At 35.6% G+C, this 22619-nt stretch overlaps 1 protein-coding gene across 1 annotated transcript in view; it reads left to right on the forward strand.

Annotated features, from left to right (window-relative positions):
* LOC128238691 (GATOR complex protein MIOS-B-like) overlaps positions 1-22619 on the forward strand; it is a 41008-nt gene that overhangs the window by 2355 nt on the left and 16034 nt on the right. Inside the window, 15 exon segments of the mRNA XM_052954846.1 lie at positions 22-65; positions 4783-4841; positions 5136-5286; positions 5469-5570; positions 6359-6453; positions 7172-7213; positions 8562-8617; positions 12626-12744; positions 13045-13163; positions 15210-15335; positions 15595-15670; positions 16578-16791; positions 17763-17846; positions 18069-18175; positions 18428-18603. Coding sequence (XP_052810806.1) covers positions 22-65; positions 4783-4841; positions 5136-5286; positions 5469-5570; positions 6359-6453; positions 7172-7213; positions 8562-8617; positions 12626-12744; positions 13045-13163; positions 15210-15335; positions 15595-15670; positions 16578-16791; positions 17763-17846; positions 18069-18175; positions 18428-18603 — 1570 coding nt within the window.

Consider the following 22619-nt stretch of genomic DNA (forward strand, 5'->3'; position numbering starts at 1 on the left):
TTAACCATGGTTTTGTTTCAGTTTTGGAAGAAAGGGAGAGAGTGATTTGATTGGAAAAGAATTTGGTATGTGTTTCAGGGCTTTTTCTCCTCATTTCAAATAGGAAAGAACACGATACAGTCTTCAGTTTTGATTGTATCTCGATGAAACTTGTACAGTATCTAGATATCCATTAGAGCTCGGTTCCTTTCGAAAACCAGCCAGATCCGCCCATGCATGCCTAGATTATGGCCCTTGATAGTATAAAAAATGCTATTGTGTAAACAATTGGTTGTGAACACGATACAGTCTTCAGTTTTGATTATATCTTGATGAAACTTGTGCAGTATCTAGATATCCATTAAAGCTTGGGCCTAAAAAAAAAATACATTTGGTTCGGGTTACCCGACCCTACCTACGGAATAGGCGACGACCCTAACGTTTTTATAGTCAGTTTGAAAAAAAAAAGAAAAACTAAAAAAAAAAAAAAAAAAAAAAAAAAAAAATTCTTTTTTTTTTTTGCTTTTCAATATGTAGTTTAAAACCTTAATTGCTTATATAGAAGATAACTTTAACACCATTCTCCAATGATGAAAATGACATTCTTATATAAAGCCTAATAAAAAAAAAAAAATAAAAAAAAATAAAAAGTCTACCTACCCTACCTATTTTTGAAAAGGATGTAACCCTAACCAAACAATTTTTTTTTTTAGGCCTTGGTTCCTTTCGAAAACCAGCAAGATCCGCCCATGAATGCCTAGATTATGGGCCATGAAAGTTTTAAAGAAATGCTTTCTATTTTTAGCCAGGTCTGCATGAGCGAATTCTATTTTTAGCCAAGTTTACATGTATATGTTAATTCAAGTCTAGAGTTAAGGGAGACAATTTGCAAGTCTAGGATTTTGAGAGAAAATTTGCTTTTTGCTTCTGCAGTTGATTTTGTGAATTACTCTGCCTTGTTCTTGTTGAAAGCCCAAAGGCCATTTTTTAGCTTTAAGTTCTGTAGTTTGCGCATTCATCTTAACAAAATTGGTTGTGAATGTTTAAGTTATGCACCTGGTGTCATTACTGGCCACACCCAGGGTTCACAGGTTTGGTAAACATAAATCTGGAAAGGTTTGAAAATCTTTTTGTGTGTTCGTGCATCCATCTCAGCACAATTGATTGTGAATGTTTGTTCAAATTGATCAATGTTGTCCTAGGATGCCCTTGACTTTGACCTTTTGACCAACTTTTTTTAACTTTTAAAACTACAGAAAATTTTACTATGAGTACAGTTTTGAAAGCATTTTTTTTTGTCAGATGACTTTTACTTGGCACATATTAAAATAGTTCATGCAACTAATCTGCTTACAATACTTTCTGGGCTCAGATGTTGAACGTGCTACGTTTTCAGGTAACCCAAACACAAAACATAAACTATATGTCTGTTGCCTTTTACCCATACATACATGCTCTGGATTGATATGACCACAAAAGCCATGCCAGTAGAGCATAGGCCCTTTTGGGCCTCTTGTTAAGGTATTCCATCCCTAACGGCAAGGAATTAGAACTACAAGTTAACATTCATTTTATTTTTGGAAACTATGTTTGTTGCCACGGATAGTAATTAGCAAACTCATACTTTATTCAATGACAAAAAATAATTTTATGATAACCATTTCATAGGCATATTACAAAATATGGAAATGGTTTCGGTAAAATGCATGTTCAACAAAAAAGGCGAATTTTGTATTTATCTGTTGCTTCTAGAGCCTAGTTTTCCACATAAACAGTACAATTGTCCTTTTCATTTATCTTCAAAAGTTACCTTACATGAAGATTATTGTGTGTAACTAGTATTCAATTTGGGTAAAAATGTTATAAAATATAGCAGAATGGAAAAAAACATTCAGTTGATTAATTGAACCTTTTTATTAAAAAAATAATACTTCCAGTATCAAACTTATTTCTACATCTGTGTAGAAATTGTATATTTTTTTATCATGTATTATTCCCCGAAGCAAGCCGCATGAGATCTGACATTGTATTATATGAACAATGTCATACGACATTTATACAGGTGGAATACTTTAAATCAGATCTTGAAATCTGTTGTCTCTGACTGCATAAAAATCTTTATTGTAAGGAGTGCTATGTCTTCGTAAAATGCATACAAGCTTTTTCAAATGCAGTCGAAACTCGTTATGTCGTCTTTTTCGGGACCTAGTGAAAAAAGTAGAGATAACGAAAATTCGACTCATCCAAATTACAAAAAATATCACCAATCCAAACACGTGTGAGTTAGATTGATTTCCGATGTTTACATCCACAATTGAACGGTCTTGTTACATATTTCCGTCGTGAAAACAGCAAACTTATTATTGAAAAATAAAGTGAAACAAAAAAAGAATTATTTGTGTCAAATTTATTCCACTTACGTTTATGGATCACACAAAACACATATAAAACCACAATCGCATACACTTGTACATTGTAAGAAAACGGTTTAGCACATAGGACAACAACTTTTATAAAATAGCACATTCGTGTTTCGTTTATACATAGCAATATAGCAAATTCTCAAAAAGCTTTCAAGCACTATTATTTATTGGTCGACCAGAGCAGTGGAACTAACTTTTGACATCATGAAGTTATTCTTTCTGTGCCCATTCGGGATTGTTATCAAATCAATAAAATTTTCATGTTTTAAACAATACCAAAAAGAGCTTGAGCAATAAATGTCTCTTTAATCGAAAACATAAACAAACAACTTTAATTATTCGCACTTACCAATTACATTTTTGTATCCTCCAATTATGACAGTTTGTTGTATTGACGCGCACAGTATTTTGCGTTATGCATTTTTTTACACCTACGACTCGACTTACAGTTCGACATAAAGAAGATAGGACATGTGTGAAATTCGACCACAGGGACTGAAAAACGAGGTCGACATAGCGAAAAAGTCGAGATAAAAAAATCGACACAAACAGATTTATTTTATATAGAATAAGAAGGAATAAATTCGGGACCGGAAGAAAAAGTCAACACAACCGGAAAGTCGACATATCTGATGTCGACATAGCGAGTGTGGACTGTATATAAATTTTAAATGCATTTTTGTATGGGATGCTTTCTAACCATACATACACATGTGTAACTTGTCATGTAAAATAATAAAAGCGCTTAAAGCGTTGAATGGCTTTCGGCCTGCAACGTTTTGTGAGTATAGTCCTGAAATTATAAAACATAATTATTAACATAAACATTTAAAGATATTAGATGCTCTCTCATCCTTTCCTTTTCGAACACTTTTAGAGTTTAAAGTTGATTCTCAATGAGATCATGCAGTATAAGTCACTTGAAATGTGGACTACGCCAAATAGTTACTTATAAGGTATGGAGTAATTCTCAATATCATATTTAACCCATATCTGGAGCTTTGGTTTCATGAACAATGCACTGCCACGGATAAGGCATTAAGGAAATTTTAGTAGAATCTACTCTTCACTTGAAACTTGACTTAGGCGTATTTAATTTACTACCAGGATGTGCCAGCTAAACCAAATGCATCCCAACTAAATGCATTGGACATATTAATTAGGTTTATGTTTAAGAATTCTTTCTACAACGCCAAATACCTCTAGATCCAATCACTCACATACTATTTATTTCCTGAATGTTTGATGTACATACATGTATCTTAATTATGTGCTCAACGTATATCACTCTTGGACAAAATAAACAGATTTATATGAACAGATTTATGTCCGTTTTTTTTTTAAAAAGAAATATGCATCATGCTACATGCTCAAAATATTGGACTAAAATTACTGGGACAAACTGAGAAATATTCACATACTTTCCATTCGGCATTACATGACTCTGACACAAATTGAAGCAGGTCCGATAGCCTGTCAACGTTTTACGCCATTTAATTTGAGTGGTAAAAGTGTAACATATTCATTTAGTAATGGTTAAAAGGTTGTAAATATGTACTTACACAAGAGAATGATTTTACATGACATACATTTTACAAAGACAAGTATAAACTAACAATCTCAATAAAAAAAATGTCAAGAAATTTGAAACATAGAAAATATACTCATGAAATAACTAAATTCCCCCAAAAAATGATTGTAGGATAAAATGAAGCATTCATTTAAAACATTATGAATTTACATTTAACGCCTAATTAGCATTTAGTTGCATTATAATATGATCCATATTTTCCGGGTTTTGACGACTTCGCAGAGTTTATTTCCAGGGAGTACACCTGTCTGAATACGATGACCCACATTCTATTTTTAACTTCAATGTACATGTAGATTTTATCGTTCCTCGGCCGAAGCAAAATCGAACCACAGGTATATAGGATTCTGCTTTTTATATTGTGTTCTGTAACTCGCCGATATTAAAATAATTGCTTATTGTACAATTCAATTGCGTTATATTACGCAAAACGCAGCTTATTCGAACTATATTAACCACATAACATAGATTGAGAACTCATTACAGCGTTATTTATAGTAAGCTAATTAATATGCAGAACGCAGTCCGTATCTATTGCCTACAAGGTATGTTCGATGTGAATGTGAATGTAAATTAGGTCGGTGACCACCGCAGTTCTACCCGCGCTGGGGTTGATACGCCCGTGCGCGCATTAATTCGCCAAAAGTTAAAAATGTTATGTCGATCTGCCGATGCGATTTCCGAGATATGGTTATAAAAGTCTGCAGGCCTAGCGGCCTACAGCCTAAAAATGGTCTAGCTGCATCCAAAGTCTTTTTAGAAAATTCTGAATTATTCATTGTTTTCCAGTGCCGCGACACCTACGTTATTGCTCCTATCTCGCGTGGAACCCTGTGTATCACCATCTAGTAAGTACACCACGAGCCACATATCTCATTCTTAGCTTGCTTGTTTTGTCTTAATGAAAACAACTTGAGGTTTGTGTTAGAGAATATATGCACTTCTTGTAAGAGTGGGCAGCATACGGTAATAATGCTAAAGAATATTAGGACAAATATATGCCCAAACTGGTTTAAACAATTCTCCTAAAGACTAGATTGCCATAAACTTGTATTTGTGCAGCTTAATGGTGTGTACATGTAATTCTGTCAATATATGTTATGTTAAGAATTTAAATAACATTAATGAAAAAATGTGTTTAGCTCTGTGAGGGTTTGGACAAGCATCGTAGCGACTGCTGTATCTGTGTGTGGGATGTAAATGCCTGCCCAACTTCTGACCTACCCTACCTGAGTGACCGGCAGCGTTACACCATGCAGGATAACATTGTCAGCAAACCATTCATTGAGATAGGTAATTTGGAAATATTCATTTATTGGGGGTGTGTACAAGGCATCTTGCTTTGGCACAAAAGAAAAGAAGTTGTTTTCTCTGTAGTTTAAACTAGGGGAATATTGATGTCCAAGTTATAAGGGCAGATTAACACATATTGTTGGAACCTTGGCAGTCACTTTAGAAATGTTCATTAATTCCAGGTCTAGGGGAGACCACTTCATCATTTGCCTGGTTTAACCTGGAACCAAAGACATTTGTGGCTGGCATGAATGCCAAGGTGCTACGAGTGTATGATATCAGAGGTATGTACAAGTCACAAGGCAAACGTTTCTATTGGTGTAAAACTTCCTTTAATTCATATTCCTTTGATGGGAAAATTGTTGAAATCTTGATCGATAACCAATTTAATAACTAATATTTGTCATGATATCTATCAAGCTGAGACGTGTGGTCTCGCCTCTCTATAACTTATATGAAAAAAGTGTTATAAAGTTATTCAACAACCATGATGATGGTGTTATGTAGGAATATTATCATTGAAATCGCAATAATTATACCCCCATCAAACAAAGTTTTTTGGGGGTATTTAGGAATAATCTTGTCTGTTGATTAGTCAGAAATGTCTGGACAGTAACTCATAAAATATTTTAATTATGGTACACATGTTTAACAGCATAAGATACAGATCAAGTTTGACTTTGGTTACATACCACTTTATGTAGGGACAATAACTTATGACAGGGTTTACGGGTTTGAATAATGTTTTCAACACATTTATAACACCATAAAATACAGATCAGATTTGACTTTCTTTACAAACTATCTGTTTTTGAGAGAGTTATTTCCCCTTAGAATTTGCCAAATTTGATGTCAGAATGATAACGCATGACGGGTACGAGGACTTTAATTTATTTATAATACACATGTTAACCACTATAAAATACAGGTCAAGTTTGGTTTAAATCTATCTGACTGAGTTATAGCCCCTTTTCAAAGAAACAGTTTACTATTCCTGTGTCCAGGCGATGAGCAGGGAGTAAATGTGACAGCTCTAGTTTGTTTGTCAATCATTGTACATGTTTATTGACAGATACAAGTAAACCCCACCTAGTGGCCCACACCAAGTACGTGAATGGTGTCTGTACTGACCCAATGCATGAGTCACGCATCGCTTCTTATCATGAGGTAAGGGTAAATAGGCTGGTTTAAAACTCTTCTTACCATGAGGTAAGGGTAAATAGGCAGATTAAGAACTCTTTTTACCATGAGGTAAGGGTAAATAGGCAGATTAAGAACTCTTTTTACCATGAGATAAGGGTAAATAGGCAGATTAAGAACTCTTTTTACCATGAGGTAAGGGTAAATAGGCAGATTAAGAACTCTTTTTACCATGAGGTAAGGGTAGTTAGGCAGATTTAGAACTCTTCTTTCCATGAGGTAATGGTAGTTAGGCAGATTTAGAATTCTTCTTTGCATGTGGTAATGGTAATTAGGCAGATTTAGAACTCTTCTTACCATGAGGTAAGGGTAAATAGGCAGATTTAGAACTCTTCTTACCATGAGGTAACGGTAAATAGGCAGATTTAGAATTCTTCTTTCCATCAGGTAAGAGTAAATAGGCAGATTTAGAACTCTTCTTACCATGAGGAAATGGTTTATTGTCAAATTCTTAACACAAGCTACACATTATGTATTAACATTCAGATTCAGAATTCATAGATCTCTATTTACCTTCATACATCAAGTAATACCTAATATTCGTTATTATTTATTTTAGTGTATTTAGCTTTGTTTCATAATTATCATTCATTGGATTGTTTTTATAAATTATTATGATGCAATTATCTGTTTTTTACTTTTGTTTCTATTTTGTTAGAAGATTTAAACAGCACTTATTTTTCAGAACCATGTTTCAATATGGGATGTGAGAAACTTTGAAAAACCTGTATCCTATATTTCTTATTATTGAGTTACTCTGTGTTTTACAATTGTATTAAAAATATTATTGTCTAGGTTTTTTCATCATACTGAAAGTGAATGATAAGGTTCCATTGTATAGTTTTTGTCTAATAAAAGGGAAACCCTGTATCAGTGGTTCACAGGTATAAACATTAAAACAAGTTATATTAGCCAGCATAGTAACAAATTTCCCAAACTTGTTGAATAAAATCGTGTATAATATTGTGTATGATATGATAACCCATGACAAATCCTATATGTATTTGTGTTTGAGCCCTGTGCATATTGCCATTTTATTTGGATGTGAGAATGGACTAAAATTATCAAAATCATGTTTTCTTCGTTTGATGCAGTGAAATATCATGTTGAGTTAAACTGATAAATGTTAATAAACTACTGTGAAATCATTAATGTTCGTGGGGCATTAATGTTTGTGGTTTTTGTGGGTTGGGTGATCCACGAATTCAAGATCTCATGAAATATAGACCCTTTATTCCCTTTTTCAATTGCCTTGTTACGTACATAATCTTAGACTAGTATATTCTTTACAGAGGTCGCAGTATACAGCGTAAATACCGAACTCACTGTATATCTTACTATAATTGTTTTGGCAACAATTATATCTGCCTTTAACAAACCATTAACCAAATCATTTCATTGTGTTTTTTATTAACCAAATGATGAACACATGCTGTAGCGTGTGCTGTTCATGAAAATCTCCAGGTTTACAAGATGTGCGTGTTGAGTGCCGGTACTCGATTTTTTTTCTTTAATGAAATATTTAATCGATTAGATTGATTGTTTGTACTCAAATATACGCACCTTCTAGGTGTTTTCACAGTTTGCAAAATTCTTAATTGATATTCAGTGGCTTCGCCTTCCGTTATCTTTGATCAGGGTCAATCTTCTTTTATAACCCTAATTTCTAATTAAATCGATAATTGACATGGGTATAAGCACTTATTGGCATGTTGTATCACTACGAGTGTCATAAACCGTGTGACGTAGAAGACGGAAATCACATTCCCAGCGCGTGGAGATTATGCAGACGATTTAGGACGAATTCAAGTACCCATGAAAATGTAAATTTTCAGAAAACCACGAAATTTCATGCCAACGAATATAAATGACTTCACAGTACTTGAAAGCAAAAGAAATGCTCTGTTGAAAAAAATATGTAACTTGTATTAGGTGCTAAAGTTAAAAACAATAACAATCATTTCATTATATGTTAATTGGTTGTTGAATTTTAACAGAGGCTACATGTATGTCATATGTTATTGATAGTATAAACATGAGTATAAATATAGAAATATGCCTTAACATGTGCCAAGATTCTGACCATTCCGACTGATAGAGGAGTGATGAAGATAGACTGGTGTCCCACTAGGTGGGTATAGTATGGTACATGTATATAGTACCGGTACTACTTATGCGAGTACAGTAGTTTTAAACCAGAATTTATAGTAACCAAGGTATAACAGCTTGAACAGGCTTTGACATCCCTCTTCTTATAGAACTTCATAAACTTATGTTAAAAATATGAGAAAACCTTTAACATTAAAGTTTATATCATGCAATGGTTAAAATATCTGTTTATTTTTCTACATTTTAAAAACAGATATCTATGTGTGCAATACAAACATTCAAGAAATCAAATATTTTATACATAATTGAAAGAATAAATGCATATACATGTATATTATAATTTTTAACCAGGTTTTCACATGGTGAAACCTGGTTATTAGAATAGCGAACATCGTTGTTCGGGAGGCCGGGCGGCGGCAAACTCACCTATGAAACTGAAGAACTTTAGTAAGGGTTGACATATCTTGACCAAACTTGGTCTATAGAAAGAGTTTATGGGTACCTTTAATGGGATTGCATTTGGGGTCCCTAGGGTCCCTAGGTTCAAGGTCACTGTTACTAAAATAGAAAAAACGTTGAAACTGAATAACTTTAGTTAGGGATGACATATCCTGATTAAACTTGGTCTATAGATAGAGTTTATGGAGACCTTTCATGGGATTGCGTTTGGGGTCCCTAGGGTCAAGGTCAAGGTCACTGTTACTAAAAATAGAAAAACAGTTGAAACTGAATAACTTTAGTTAGGGATGACATATCTTGACTAAACTTGGTCTTTAGGAAGAGTTTATGGAGACCTTTTATGGGATTGCGTTTGGGGTCCCTAGGTTCAAGGTCAATGTGACTGTTACTAAAAAGAGCAAAACAGTTGAAACTGAATAACTTTAGTAAGGGTTGACATATCTTGACCAAACTTGGTCTATAGAAAGAGTTAATGGGTACCTTTCATGGGATTGCTATTGGGGTCCCTAGGTTCAAGGTCAAGGTCACAGTTACTAAAAATAGAAAAACGGTTGAAATTAAATAACTTTAGGTAGGGATGACATATTTTGACTAAACTTGGTCTATAGAAAGAGTTTATGGGTACCTTTAATGGGATTGCATTTGGGGTCCCTAGGGTCAAGGTCACTGTTACTAAAATAGAAAAACGGTTGAAACTGAATAACTTTAGTTAGGGTTGACATATCTTGATTAAACTTGGTCTATAGATAGAGTTTATGGAGACCTTTCATGGGATTGCGTTTGGGGTCCCTAGGGTCAAGGTCAAGGTCACTGTTACTAAAAATAGAAAAACAGTTGAAACTGAATAACTTTAGTTAGGGATGACATATCTTGACTAAACTTGGTCTTTAGGAAGAGTTTATGGAGACCTTTTATGGGATTGCGTTTGGGGTCCCTAGGTTCAAGGTCAATGTGACTGTTACTAAAAAGAGCAAAACAGTTGAAACTGAATAACTTTAGTAAGGGTTGACATATCTTGACCAAACTTGGTCTATAGAAAGAGTTAATGGGTACCTTTCATGGGATTGCTATTGGGGTCCCTAGGTTCAAGGTCAAGGTCACAGTTACTAAAAATAGAAAAAACGGTTGAAATTAAATAACTTTAGGTAGGGATGACATATTTTGACTAAACTTGGTCTATAGAAAGAGTTTATGGGTACCTTTAATGGGATTGCATTTGGGGTCCCTAGGGTCAAGGTCACTGTTACTAAAATAGAAAAACCGTTGAAACTGAATAACTTTAGTTAGGGTTGACATATCTTGATTAAACTTGGTCTATAGATAGAGTTTATGGAGACCTTTCATGGGATTGCGTTTGGGGTCCCTAGGGTCAAGGTCACTGTTACTAAAAATAAAAAAAACGGTTGAAACTGAATAACTTTAGTTAGGGATGACATATCTTGACTAAACTTGGTCTTTAGGAAGAGGTTATGGAGACCTTTAATGGGATTGCGTTTGGGGTCCCTAGGTTCAAGGTCAATGTGACTGTTACTAAAAAGAGCAAAACAGTTGAAACTGAATAACTTTAGTAAGGGTTGACATATCTTGACCAAACTTGGTCTATAGAAAGAGTTTATGGGTACCTTTCATGGGATTGCGATTGGGGTCCCTAGGTTCAAGGTAAAGGTGACTGTTACTAAAAATAGAAAAACGGTTGAAACTAAATAACTTTAGGTAGGGATGACATATCTTGACTAAACTTGGTCTATAGAAAGAGTTTATGGGTACCTTTCATGGGATTGTGATTGGGGTCCCTAGGTTCAAGGTCAAGGTCACTGTTACTAAAAATAGAAAAACAGTTAAAACTAAATAACTTTAGTTCAGGTTGACATATCTTGACCAAACTTGGTCTATAGTAAGAGTTTATGGATACCTTTCATGGGATTGCGTTTGGGGTCCCTAGGGTCAAGGTCAAGGTGACTGTTACTAAAAATAGAAAAACGGTTGAAACTGAATAACTTTAGTTAGGGATGACATATCTTGACTAAACTTGGTCTTTAGGAAGAGTTTATGGAGACCTTTTATGGGATTGCGTTTGGGGTCCCTAGGTTCAAGGTCAAGGTGACTGTTACTAAAAAGAGCAAAACAGTTGAAACTGAATAACTTTAGTAAGGGTTGACATATCTTGACCAAACTTGGTCTATAGAAAGAGTTAATGGGTACCTTTCATTGGATTGCGATTGGGGTCCCTAGGTTCAAGGTCAAGGTCACTGTTACTAAAAATGGAAAAAGGTTGAAACTAAATAACTTTAGGTAGGGATGACATATCTTGACTAAACTTGGTCTATAGAAAGAGTTTATGGGTACCTTTCATGGGATTGCGATTGGGGTCCCGAGGTTCAAGGTCAAGGTCACTGTTACTAAAAATAGAAAAACGGTTAAAACTAAATTACTTTAGTAAGGGTTGACATATCTTGACCAAACTTGGTCTATAGTAAGAGTTTATGGATACCTTTCATGGGATTGCGTTTGGGGTCCCTAGGGTCAAAGTCAAGGTCACTGTTATTAAAAATAGAAAAACGGTTGAAACTGAATAACTTTAGTTAGGGATGACACATCTTGACTAAACTTGGTCTATAGAAAGAGTTTATGGAGACCTTTCATGGGATTGCGTTTGGGGTCCCTAGGTTCAAGGTCAAGGTGACTGTTACTAAAAAGAGCAAAACAGTTGAAACTGAATAACTTTAGTTAGGGTTGACATATCTTGACTAAACTTGGTTTATAGGAAGAGTTTATGGAGACCTTTCATGGGATTGCGTTTGGGGTCCCTAGGTTCAAGGTCAAGGTGACTGTTACTAAAAATTGCAAAACGGTTGAAACTGAATAACTTTAGTTCAGGTTGACATATCTTGACCAAAGTTGGTCTATAAGAAGAGTTTATGGATACCTTTCATGGGATTGCATTTTGGGCCCCTAGGGTCAAAGTCACTGTTACTAAAAATAGAATAATGGTTCAAACTGAATATCTTTAGTTAGAGTTGACATATCTTGACCAAACTCGTCTATAGTAAGAGTTTATGGATACTTTCATGGATTTGCGTTTTGGGGTCCCTAGATTCAAGGTCAAGGTCACTGTTACTAATAATAGAAAAACAGTTGAAACTGAATAATTTTAGACAGGGTCTACATATCTTGACCAAACCAGGTATAAATGAAGAGTTTATGGATACTTTCGTGGGATTGCGTTTGGGGTCCCTAGATTCAAGGTCAAGGTCACTGTTACTAAAAATAGAAAAATGGTTGAAACTGAATAACTTAAGTTAGGGTTGACATATCCTGAGACAACTTGGTATAAAGGAAGAGTTTATGGATACCTTTCAATGGATTGCATTTGAGGTCCCTAGGGTCAAGGTCACTGTTACTAAAAATAGAAAAACAGACACAGGCTGAAGTTCTTCTGTCAATCATTAAAAACCTGGTTTCGTTGCATTGCGGCATTTCTTGTTTATTAATTTAACAATATACATGTATATGACTTAATTTCTATGACTCAAGAATAAAGTATGGTAAACTATATGTGACACTTTGGCAGGGCTGGGTTTCTGGCTGTGCTGAGTCGAGACAGTTCTGTCGTGAAGCTGTTTGATATTCGCCACTCCATCATCGGCACAGAGGAGCTCGAGCCTGTCATCTTCGACAGGACGTTACAACGTAAGAAATCGAGGAATAGGTTAATGACTGACAAAAATGTAATCAAAAGCACAAAGTAAGTTAATGAAAAAAAATGAGGGAATGGGAACATGAATGAATAAAAAAACAAAATAGAAAGACAATTATAGCAAATAGTAAGCATACCGGTACTTTCAATTATTATCTTGAAAAATACAAGTTTAATTTTGTATTTTAATACTGAACAATTACTGCTTGTGCCAATATGTTAGAGATAAAATAAATAAAAGACATACATGTGTGAAATACTGTTAGTTGTCTGTTACTGCTGTTATTCCTCAGCTAACAAGCAGCATGCAGTGGTTAACTTTACGTGGCACCCAACGTGTGAGAACCGTCTCACCACCGTCACCCCTACAGGGCAGATCAAGGACAACCAGATATTTGAAAAACTGCCCATGGTATGTATACAACCACTGTCACTCCTACAGAATAGATCAAGGACAACCAGATATTTGAAAAACTGCCCATGGTATGTATACAACCACTGTCACCCCACCTACATGACAGATCAAGGACAAGCAGATATTTGAAAAACTGTCCATGGTACATATACAACCAGGGTCACCTCGTCCAGGACAGATCAAGGACAAGCAGATATTTGAAAAACTGCCCATGGTATGTATACAACCACTATCACTCCTACAGGACAGATCAAGGACAAGCAGATATTTGAAAAACTGCCCATGGTATGTATACAACCACTATCACTCCTACAGGACAGATCAAGGACAAGCAGATATTTGAAAAACTGCCCATGGTATGTATACAACCAGGGTCACCTTGTCCAAGACAGATCAAGGACAAGCAGATATTTGAAAAACTGCCCATGGTATGTATACAACCACTATCACTCCTACAGGACAGATCAAGGACAAGCAGATATTTGAAAAACTGCCCATGGTATGTATACAACCACTATCACTCCTACAGGACAGATCAAGGACAAGCAGATATTTGAAAAACTGCCCATGGTATGTATACAACCAGGGTCACCTTGTCCAAGACAGATCAAGGACAAGCAGATATTTGAAAAACTGCCCATGGTATGTATACAACCAGGGTCACCCCTGCAGGACAGATCAAAGACAAGCAGATATTTGAAAAACTGCCCATGGTATGTATACAACCAGGGTCACCTCGTCCAGGACAGATCAAGGACAAGCAGATATTTGAAAAACTGCCCATGGTATGTATACAACCAGGGTCACCTCGTCCAGGACAGATCAAGGACAAGCAGATATTTGAAAAACTGCCCATGGTATGTATACAACCAGGGTCACCTCGTCCAGGACAGATCAAGGACAAGCAGATATTTGAAAAACTGCCCATGGTATGTATACAACCAGGGTCACCTCGTCCAGGACAGATCAAGGACAAGCAGATATTTGAAAAACTGCCCATGGTATGTATACAACCAGGGTCACCCCTGCAGGACAGATCAAGGACAAGCAGATATTTGAAAAACTGCCCATGGTATGTATACAACCAGGGTCACCTCGTCCAGGACAGATCAAGGACAAGCAGATATTTGAAAAACTGCCCATGGTATGTATACAACCAGGGTCACCTCGTCCAGGACAGATCAAGGACAAGCAGATATTTGAAAAACTGCCCATGGTATGTATACAACCAGGGTCACCTCGTCCAGGACAGATCAAGGACAAGCAGATATTTGAAAAACTGCCCATGGTATGTATACAACCAGGGTCACCCCTGCAGGACAGATCAAGGACAAGCAGATATTTGAAAAACTGCCCATGGTATGTATACAACCAGGGTCACCCCTGCAGGACAGATCAAGGACAAGCAGATATTTGAAAAACTGCCCATGGTATGTATACAACCAGGGTCACCCCTGCAGGATAGATCAAGGACAAGCAGATATTTGAAAAACTGCCCATGGTATGTATACAACCAGGGTCACCTCGTCCAGGACAGATCAAGGACAAGCAGATATTTGATAAACTGCCCATGGTATGTATACAACCAGGGTCACCTCGTCCAGGACAGATCAAGGACAAGCAGATATTTGAAAAACTGTCCATGGTATGTATACAACCAGGGTCACCTCGTCCAGGACAGATCAAGGACAAGCAGATATTTGAAAAACTGTCCATGGTATGTATACAACCAGGGTCACCTCTTCCAGGACAGATCAAGGACAAGCAGATATTTGAAAAACTGCCCATGGTATGTATACAACCAGGGTCACCCCTGCAGGACAGATCAGATTATGTACATGTCACTAGTATTATACTATGTGTCCCTTAATTTTATAATGAGTCAGTTTCATTTTGAAATTGATGATTAGATTATCGATTATGCTTCTTGTCCAATATTTAATCACAATATTCGATTACAATATGTTATGTGGTAAAACATTTTAAACCGAAAACTCGAATTTAGTTCTTATATTGAAATAAGTATTGGTGTTTTTTTTTCAGAGTTTCAATCCGTCAATGACTGTGTCGTGGATGTTTGGGAAGGTGATCTCTGTGCAAGATTACACTTCTGAGATGGACATATCCCTCCGTATCAAACAGCGCACACTTCAAGGCTATGGCCTACATGTTAGAGATAATATCTGTCACTTTAATTATTGCTTAATTAAGAAAATCAAAAAAAATCCTGTCTCTGACACTCTCTTATGTCAAAAACTCTGCCATAAACATTGTCATTTCATTTGGAATATTAATTTCTGGTTGAAATTTTATTTTTTTCTTGGTTTGTTTTACAAAAGTCGTGCGCTGGGCTTTTGCAATTAAAAGGCATGAATGTTTTAATTTCAGATTTCCACAATCTTAATGTACCTGTGCTTGAATGTTACAGAGAGAAGCACTATGGAATAATGCGGTAGTGGTTGCAGATGAGCCCCATCTACATGCACTTTGGCACTGGCTAGACTGTATCCTCACTGCTTACATCCTAACAGTAAAAAACAAGGATTTCGTTCTTATGAAGAAGAATTCAGCTGTCAGTAGATCAGTCTGTTGGTAGACCGTGTCTTGTCCGCACAAAAACCCTGGGGAAGGTTGAAAGGATCATGAAACTCGACAAATAGGTTGCCCTACAGTTTATAACCCCTTTTGTCTTTAAAGCACGGTAGACACATAGGGATTACTTTGATTGGTGTCTGCTGCTTCTTCTTTGTCATCTTAAGTATAATCCAACCTTTCATTTCCGATTAAAATACTTTTGAATGACTTGATGCTGTGTACAGACTTGGTACACCTTACCATACTCATGGTCAGTAGACGAGCAATATTCATTTTGGGATCAATATGTAAAAGGTCAAGGTCATGGTGACCTGTTCTAGGAAAAATATGGACGCTCTCATTTCTGATCAGTAACTTGAACAGCTTATTGTGGAGTCTTAAAACTTGGTATGCACATAAATTATGGTCAGCAGATGACCCTTAATGGTTTGAGGTCAAAGGTCAAGGACATGGTGACCTTCGCTGGAAAAATTAAGACCGCTTTCATTTCAAATAAATTTTTTGAACAACTTGGTGTAGAATCTTCAAACTTATAGTATGCACATTGGGATTAATCAGTAGATTACCTCAAATGAGTTTGGGATCGATAGGTCTACAGTCAAAGTCAAGGTGAACTAGGCAAATTGTGGGCTGTTATAGACAGGTTGCACATCCGATTTGCAGAATTCTAGTTTCATAAATCATCTTCATTCAATTTTGCACGTAAGCAACACTTTTATGTTATAACCATCAAATTATTTGGATCATAATTATAGTTGTAAAACATTTAAAGTTGAATTACAACAGTGTAAAAAGTTTGCCCTAACCGTTACTAAGTATCCACAACCCTGATATGCGGGGAGGAAGCTCAGCAGCAACAACAGCGTAAGGGTGGGAAGGGTCGGTATGTTGGCGTGTTGGACCTGGTGGCTTGTGACCGGAGTGAGCGTCCAGCCTCCAACCTTGTATACTCAACGTGGCAGTATCCAGAGGGCGCACAAGGGAACTCTTCTGACAGACGACAGGTGAAACAGTACCACAGTGAGGCAAGGTGGGTGAATATGTGAGGACAGGGACAATATTGTACATTGGATTAATATCATGTGGGTTTAAATTTCAGATATCAAGTTTAAAACTAAGGGAAACATTAACTTTGTATAGTTTCAGATAATTAATGTCGGCATCATGAGAGCATATTAAAATCGCACCGTCCGTCTGTCCGGCTCTGTAACTTTCCCTTGTATGGACAGATTTTAAAATAACTTGCCACATGTGTTCCACATACCAAGACGACGTGTCGCGTGCAAGACCCGTGTCCCTACCTCAAAGGTCAAGGTCACACTTAGTGTTTATTCACAATGGAGTGCTGCATATAAGGACATAGAGTATAGGTTGTCGTGTCAGGGCTGTTACTTTCCCTTGTATGGACAGATTTTAAAATCACTTGCTACATGTGTTCCACATACGAAGACAACGTGTCGCGTGCAAGACCAATGTCCCTACCTCTAAGGTGAAAGATACACTAAGTGTTTATTCACAAGGGAATTCTGAATATAAGGACATAACAGTGTAGGTTGTCAAGTATGGGTGGTATTTTTTTATGTTCAGAGGCAATTTAAAATAACTTGCCATATGTATTTGACACGTAAAGGCAATATCAACTTTTCATGTACTGACCTTGTTCGTAGGTCAATGTCACATTCGGGGGCATTCGTCACATACTGTGACAGCTCTTGTCTATATTATCAATCAAAAAGTGTTGTATACAAAAAAGTTTAAACATATTTGAGTTATCCCAACTTGATTGCAATATACATTATACACATCTTTAAAAACAATGGCACAATAGCAAGGTAGATGTCGACCCATGCCGATTTTCAACTTTAATTTTCAAAAGTTTGAAGGACAGACCCTGATTTGTTGATGTCAAGAACAATAAAATTGAGTCTAATCTTCTGCTTGCCATTTTCATATCTTCATCTGTACCATTTAATTGTAAATGATGGTATTGCCTGTTTGCAGGTCACGGGCCTTGCAGCTTTGTGGATGGTGGTACAACCGAGAACCGCAAGACACCTCCGATCCGCTCTCTCTTCTTCTAGACAGGTAAAGAACAGGGATTGTACTACAGTAGTCTCAACAGAAAAAGTGGAGTTTTATATGTTACAATATTTAAGCACTTTTGAACGTTTATTGTTTTATGAAAAGAGTGCAATATAAATGAGGTATAATAATAATAATAATAATATCAAAGATGTGGTTCCATCAATTATATTTTTAATTATCTATTGCTATTTGATTGCGACATTTGACATGTGTTTACTGTAGTTTGGTGACGGAGAATCGGGAGTATGAGCGAGCGGCAGCCATTGCCGTGTTGAGCCTCAAGATAGGGAAGGCAGTCAAGATTCTCAGCGCAGAGGCTGCACGGGCAGGTAGTAATATAATAAGAATATGACATATCATGGTGGGGGGGGGGGGTAAATCCATGAGATTTTTTGTTCTTGATATTGATCATACTTATCTATGGAACATGTCTGTTCATTTCATTCCTTTTAAAATTTTCTAAATTATTTTATCCCATATGCATATAATTATACATCTTCATCATAACATGAAGAATACACTTTTGATTTCATCACCTTATTTAATTAGGTTAATTAAAATATCCATTATACCTTTTCCAGAGGATGGTCATATGTACAGTATGGTAGCAATGGCATTGTCAGGTTTCACAGAGGAGCGTAATGCTCTGTGGTTGCAGACTTGCAGTGAACTACGCCTCTCACTGAACAACCCATACCTGCGGGCCATGTTTGCCTTTCTGGCGTGTGAGCGTGATGGAGACTTTGATGAAGTTTTGGTAGGAACACAGCTACTTGATGCATTACATTGAGACTTTATACTCAACTCAATAGACTGGTACTCAACTATCCAACCTACTAGGATAACGAAGTTAGATAACTTTTTTTAGCATTAAATGCAAATAATGGCCCTATGTTATTCAACTTAAAAGGTATGGTTAAGGTTTTTCATCGGACCAGATTTAAGTCAATATCTCAGCAAATACATCATGTATTGCATAAAAATTTCAGACATGTGTTCCCAACTATCCAACCAAATTGATTAATCAAGTTAGATAACTATATCTATAATCTTGCATATTTTGCAAAATATTGCCCTTCATTATTGGACTTACAAATTATTACGGTTTTGCATGTAAGCACACATAGGTCAATATCTCGGCAACTTCTTACAGTATTGCATTGCGACTCTATACAAAAGTACTCAGCCATCCAACCTACTTGAATAACCAAGTAAGACTATATTTTGCATATATTGCTAATAATGGCCCTTTATTATTTGACCTAGAAATTCTGGGCTCATTTAAGTCAATATCTCAGCAAAGACATCATTTATTACATCCAACTTAGGACATGTGTTCCCAACTTTTCAACCTACTTAATTAATCAAGTAAGATAACTGCAGCGATCATACATAAAAAGCAAATAATTGCACTTTATTATTTAACATAGAAATTCCTGTTAAGATTTTGTATGTTGGCACACATAGGTTAATAGCCCATCAATTACTTGATGTATTGCATTGAGACTTTATACAATAGTTCTCCACCATCCAACCTAATTAAATAACCAAGTAAGATAAATGTCAAAATGCAAGAAAAGAAATAAAGAAGTGCAAGGTGAAATACAAGTTTGAATGTGTAGCTTGCATTAAATACCTTTTCAAAATGAAACAGAAGTATTTAAGGAGTACACGTTGTAATCAAATATTAGGCACAATCCTATAGCACATATAAACTCAGAAACCCCTGCAATAACTTGCATCCCAACTAAGTGTGTCGAGACAGCCACCCACACAGGTGCGGTTGATTTAGTGGTACCCATCGATGGTCAATCAACCCATTCCAACAACACCCGAGATCACAAGCAATAACAGATGTTACACAACTAAAATCATTAAACTTAAAGCACGAAAATACACCAATGACTTGTATAAGTATTAACATTAATTATAACATTTTTACAAAGCTTGTAGCATAGCTATATTCCTTTACAATTTTTCATTTTTTGTACACCTCAAGATGATACACTTGTTAATAGTAGCATTTTCATAATATTTCTTTGGTAAGTATTTTTTTGATATTAGAACAAAAAGACATATTAGCAAAAAAATGGAATTCTGTTTCAACAACATCTTTACATACTTTACATAACCTTTGATCTCAATGAATATTAGAGTATAGGCCATTTTCAATCTCAAGGTTATGTGATGAGCATTGAAAACAAGAAAGAGCATTTCTATTTTTGCATATATTGACGGAGTCTAAGTATATTTCATGACACAAACTTGATTTAATCTGAGAGTAAAATTATCATTTTTTAGAATCTTTAATAGAATGGCAATACTAGTCATTTAAGTGGTTGTTTCAACTAAACAATATACTGCTTTTTATTTAATACTTTTTGGTTATACCAAACGTATTCAAATCCACAGCTAAGCAAAATATTCTTTGCATATGTCATCCAATTTTTATGACCATGTTCTGCCATTGTAAGCATATAATAACCCTTTTTGATCTATCATCTCCTACTTTTAAAAATCTGATCCAGTAACGTTTTGCAGATTCAACATACATAGGAAAACAACCACACTCGCCTAATACAGCAAGATTTGTAGTCATTAGTTGTTAACTCATATAGCGCTTACAGGCATAAATGTGGACTTGTTCTACCACACATATTCGTTATACACCCCAAATCTCTGAACCATATACCGTCAAAACTCGTTGGCTCGATATCTCATTGCTCGATATCCTCGTTGGCTCGAACCAAATTAAAAGGACCGATTTTTATTTACTCTTTGTTCATATAAATTTCGATCGGACGGCTCGATATCTTGAGGGTCGATATTTCTCCACGCTCCCAAACAAGAATTTCACACTTTGATTTGTTTGCTTGGGTCGATGACATTTTCGCGAGTTCAGTTAAGAATCTCACACCTTGATTTGTTTGATTGGCTTCATTTAGCACAAGGCGCTAATCGATTAAAATTGCTTGACTGATATTATAATTATTATCGAATTAAAATGGTTTAACAGTTTGAATAATCATCCCATCACTTTAAGTTCTGTCTCTAATTGTTATCCATCCCTAGATTACTATGCATTTTGATATAACTTTTAAGCTATGTTTTTGTTACCCACTGTTTACAATTGCTTGTTTTCGCATCAATGTATTTTTATTATAAATAAAAAATTAAATGATATTTTCTAATAATCGAATAAGTCATATTACGAAATTTAGGGTGCATAACTATGCCCAATAAATACTCTTCCTTCCCTCGTTTAGATTTGTTTGCTTGTTCCCGTGCCATTTTTGGCAGTACAACTGCCTCATTAAGGTAACTACGACATATGTGAAACTAGTTACAATCTCTATTGGTTCACCGCGATAATACCATTTTTTCCGCACTTGATAGTGTGTCACCATTTTAAACAACATAATTTTAGTAGTTTTGATGTTCACGAATATTTTATATTCGTCACAATAGTCACTGAGTGCATTAAGTAAACACTCAGGAGATCTCATGGGGTATTCACTAGTATAGCAAGATCGTCATCAAATAAAGAATTTTTAAGTGTTGTGCCCGGAAAATATGTATACCATTGTATTTTGTTGGTTGTATAAGGCTTATAATGTCATTTATAAACTATATAAAGAGTATAGGATATGCCATGCATCCTTGTTTTAAACCTTGTGGACAATCAAATCGTGTCTGAGACATGACCTCTTGGAGAGTGGACTCAGACTTTCACACATTTGTACATAGAAGTTATTGCAGATTATAGTCTTCCAACAAAGACATTTTTGAAAAATATATTATATAGGCGTACTCTTTAATCAAAAACAAAAGCTTTTTGGAAATCCACAAATGTCACATAAATTGTCCTTCATAGATAAACGGCGTTGTGCAAATACATATACATATAGATTAAAAGCATTGTCCGTGGAGCGATATCCCTCTCTAAAGCTGGTCTGAAATTCGGAAATCTGGTCGTAAATATTGACATAAAAAGAAATACGTTTACATAAAATACTAGTATATATTTTACTTAGTACGTTAAACAACGAAATGCCCCGTTAGTTATCAGTAGATTTTGTATCACCTTTTTAAATAGAGACTCCCAATTCCAAGTTTCAGTTTCTGTAACCTCTGGAAATCAATGTCTTAAAATATTTTTTTAAGTGCGTTTTCCACTCTTCAATAGATATATTTATCTCAAGTTTGTCGAGTGGTGCATAAACGTTTAAATTTAAACCTGAAAGATTTATTGCCAGTGCAATTATCTATCAATTCGTTCAGTACAGATTTATTTAAATCTTTCTCCTGTTGTTACAATACTCCTTATATTCATTTCTTGCTAATATACAAGCTTTCAATTTTATATCTGACCTATCTCTCCTAAATTAAAGTAACGTTTTTGCTTATGATACTTCAGCAATTTGCATGCTTTATCAAACCTCTTCGTGTTTCGAGGGTTAGTAAATACGAATGTACGTTCACAAACTTCAATTCATCGTTTCAGTGCACTTGTAAATAAGTTAACATCATTTATGTCCAACTTAAAATCATTTAATATAATGAGTATAATGAGAGGAAGTGCAGTGTACAATAACCATAACTCTATTCTTGCTTATTACTGAGTTATTGCCCTTTGTTACTTTTTTTGTCCAGAGTATAACTTGAAAAGTACTTGATGGAATTCATTGGAACTTCATACAATGGTAAAGCACAGTGACAGAAAGTGCAGTGTTCAAGAACCATAACTCTACCTAACCTAATTACTGAGTTATT

This window comes from Mya arenaria, chromosome 6, assembly GCF_026914265.1.
Source record: "Mya arenaria isolate MELC-2E11 chromosome 6, ASM2691426v1".
Classification (NCBI taxonomy): Eukaryota; Metazoa; Mollusca; class Bivalvia; order Myida; family Myidae; genus Mya; species Mya arenaria.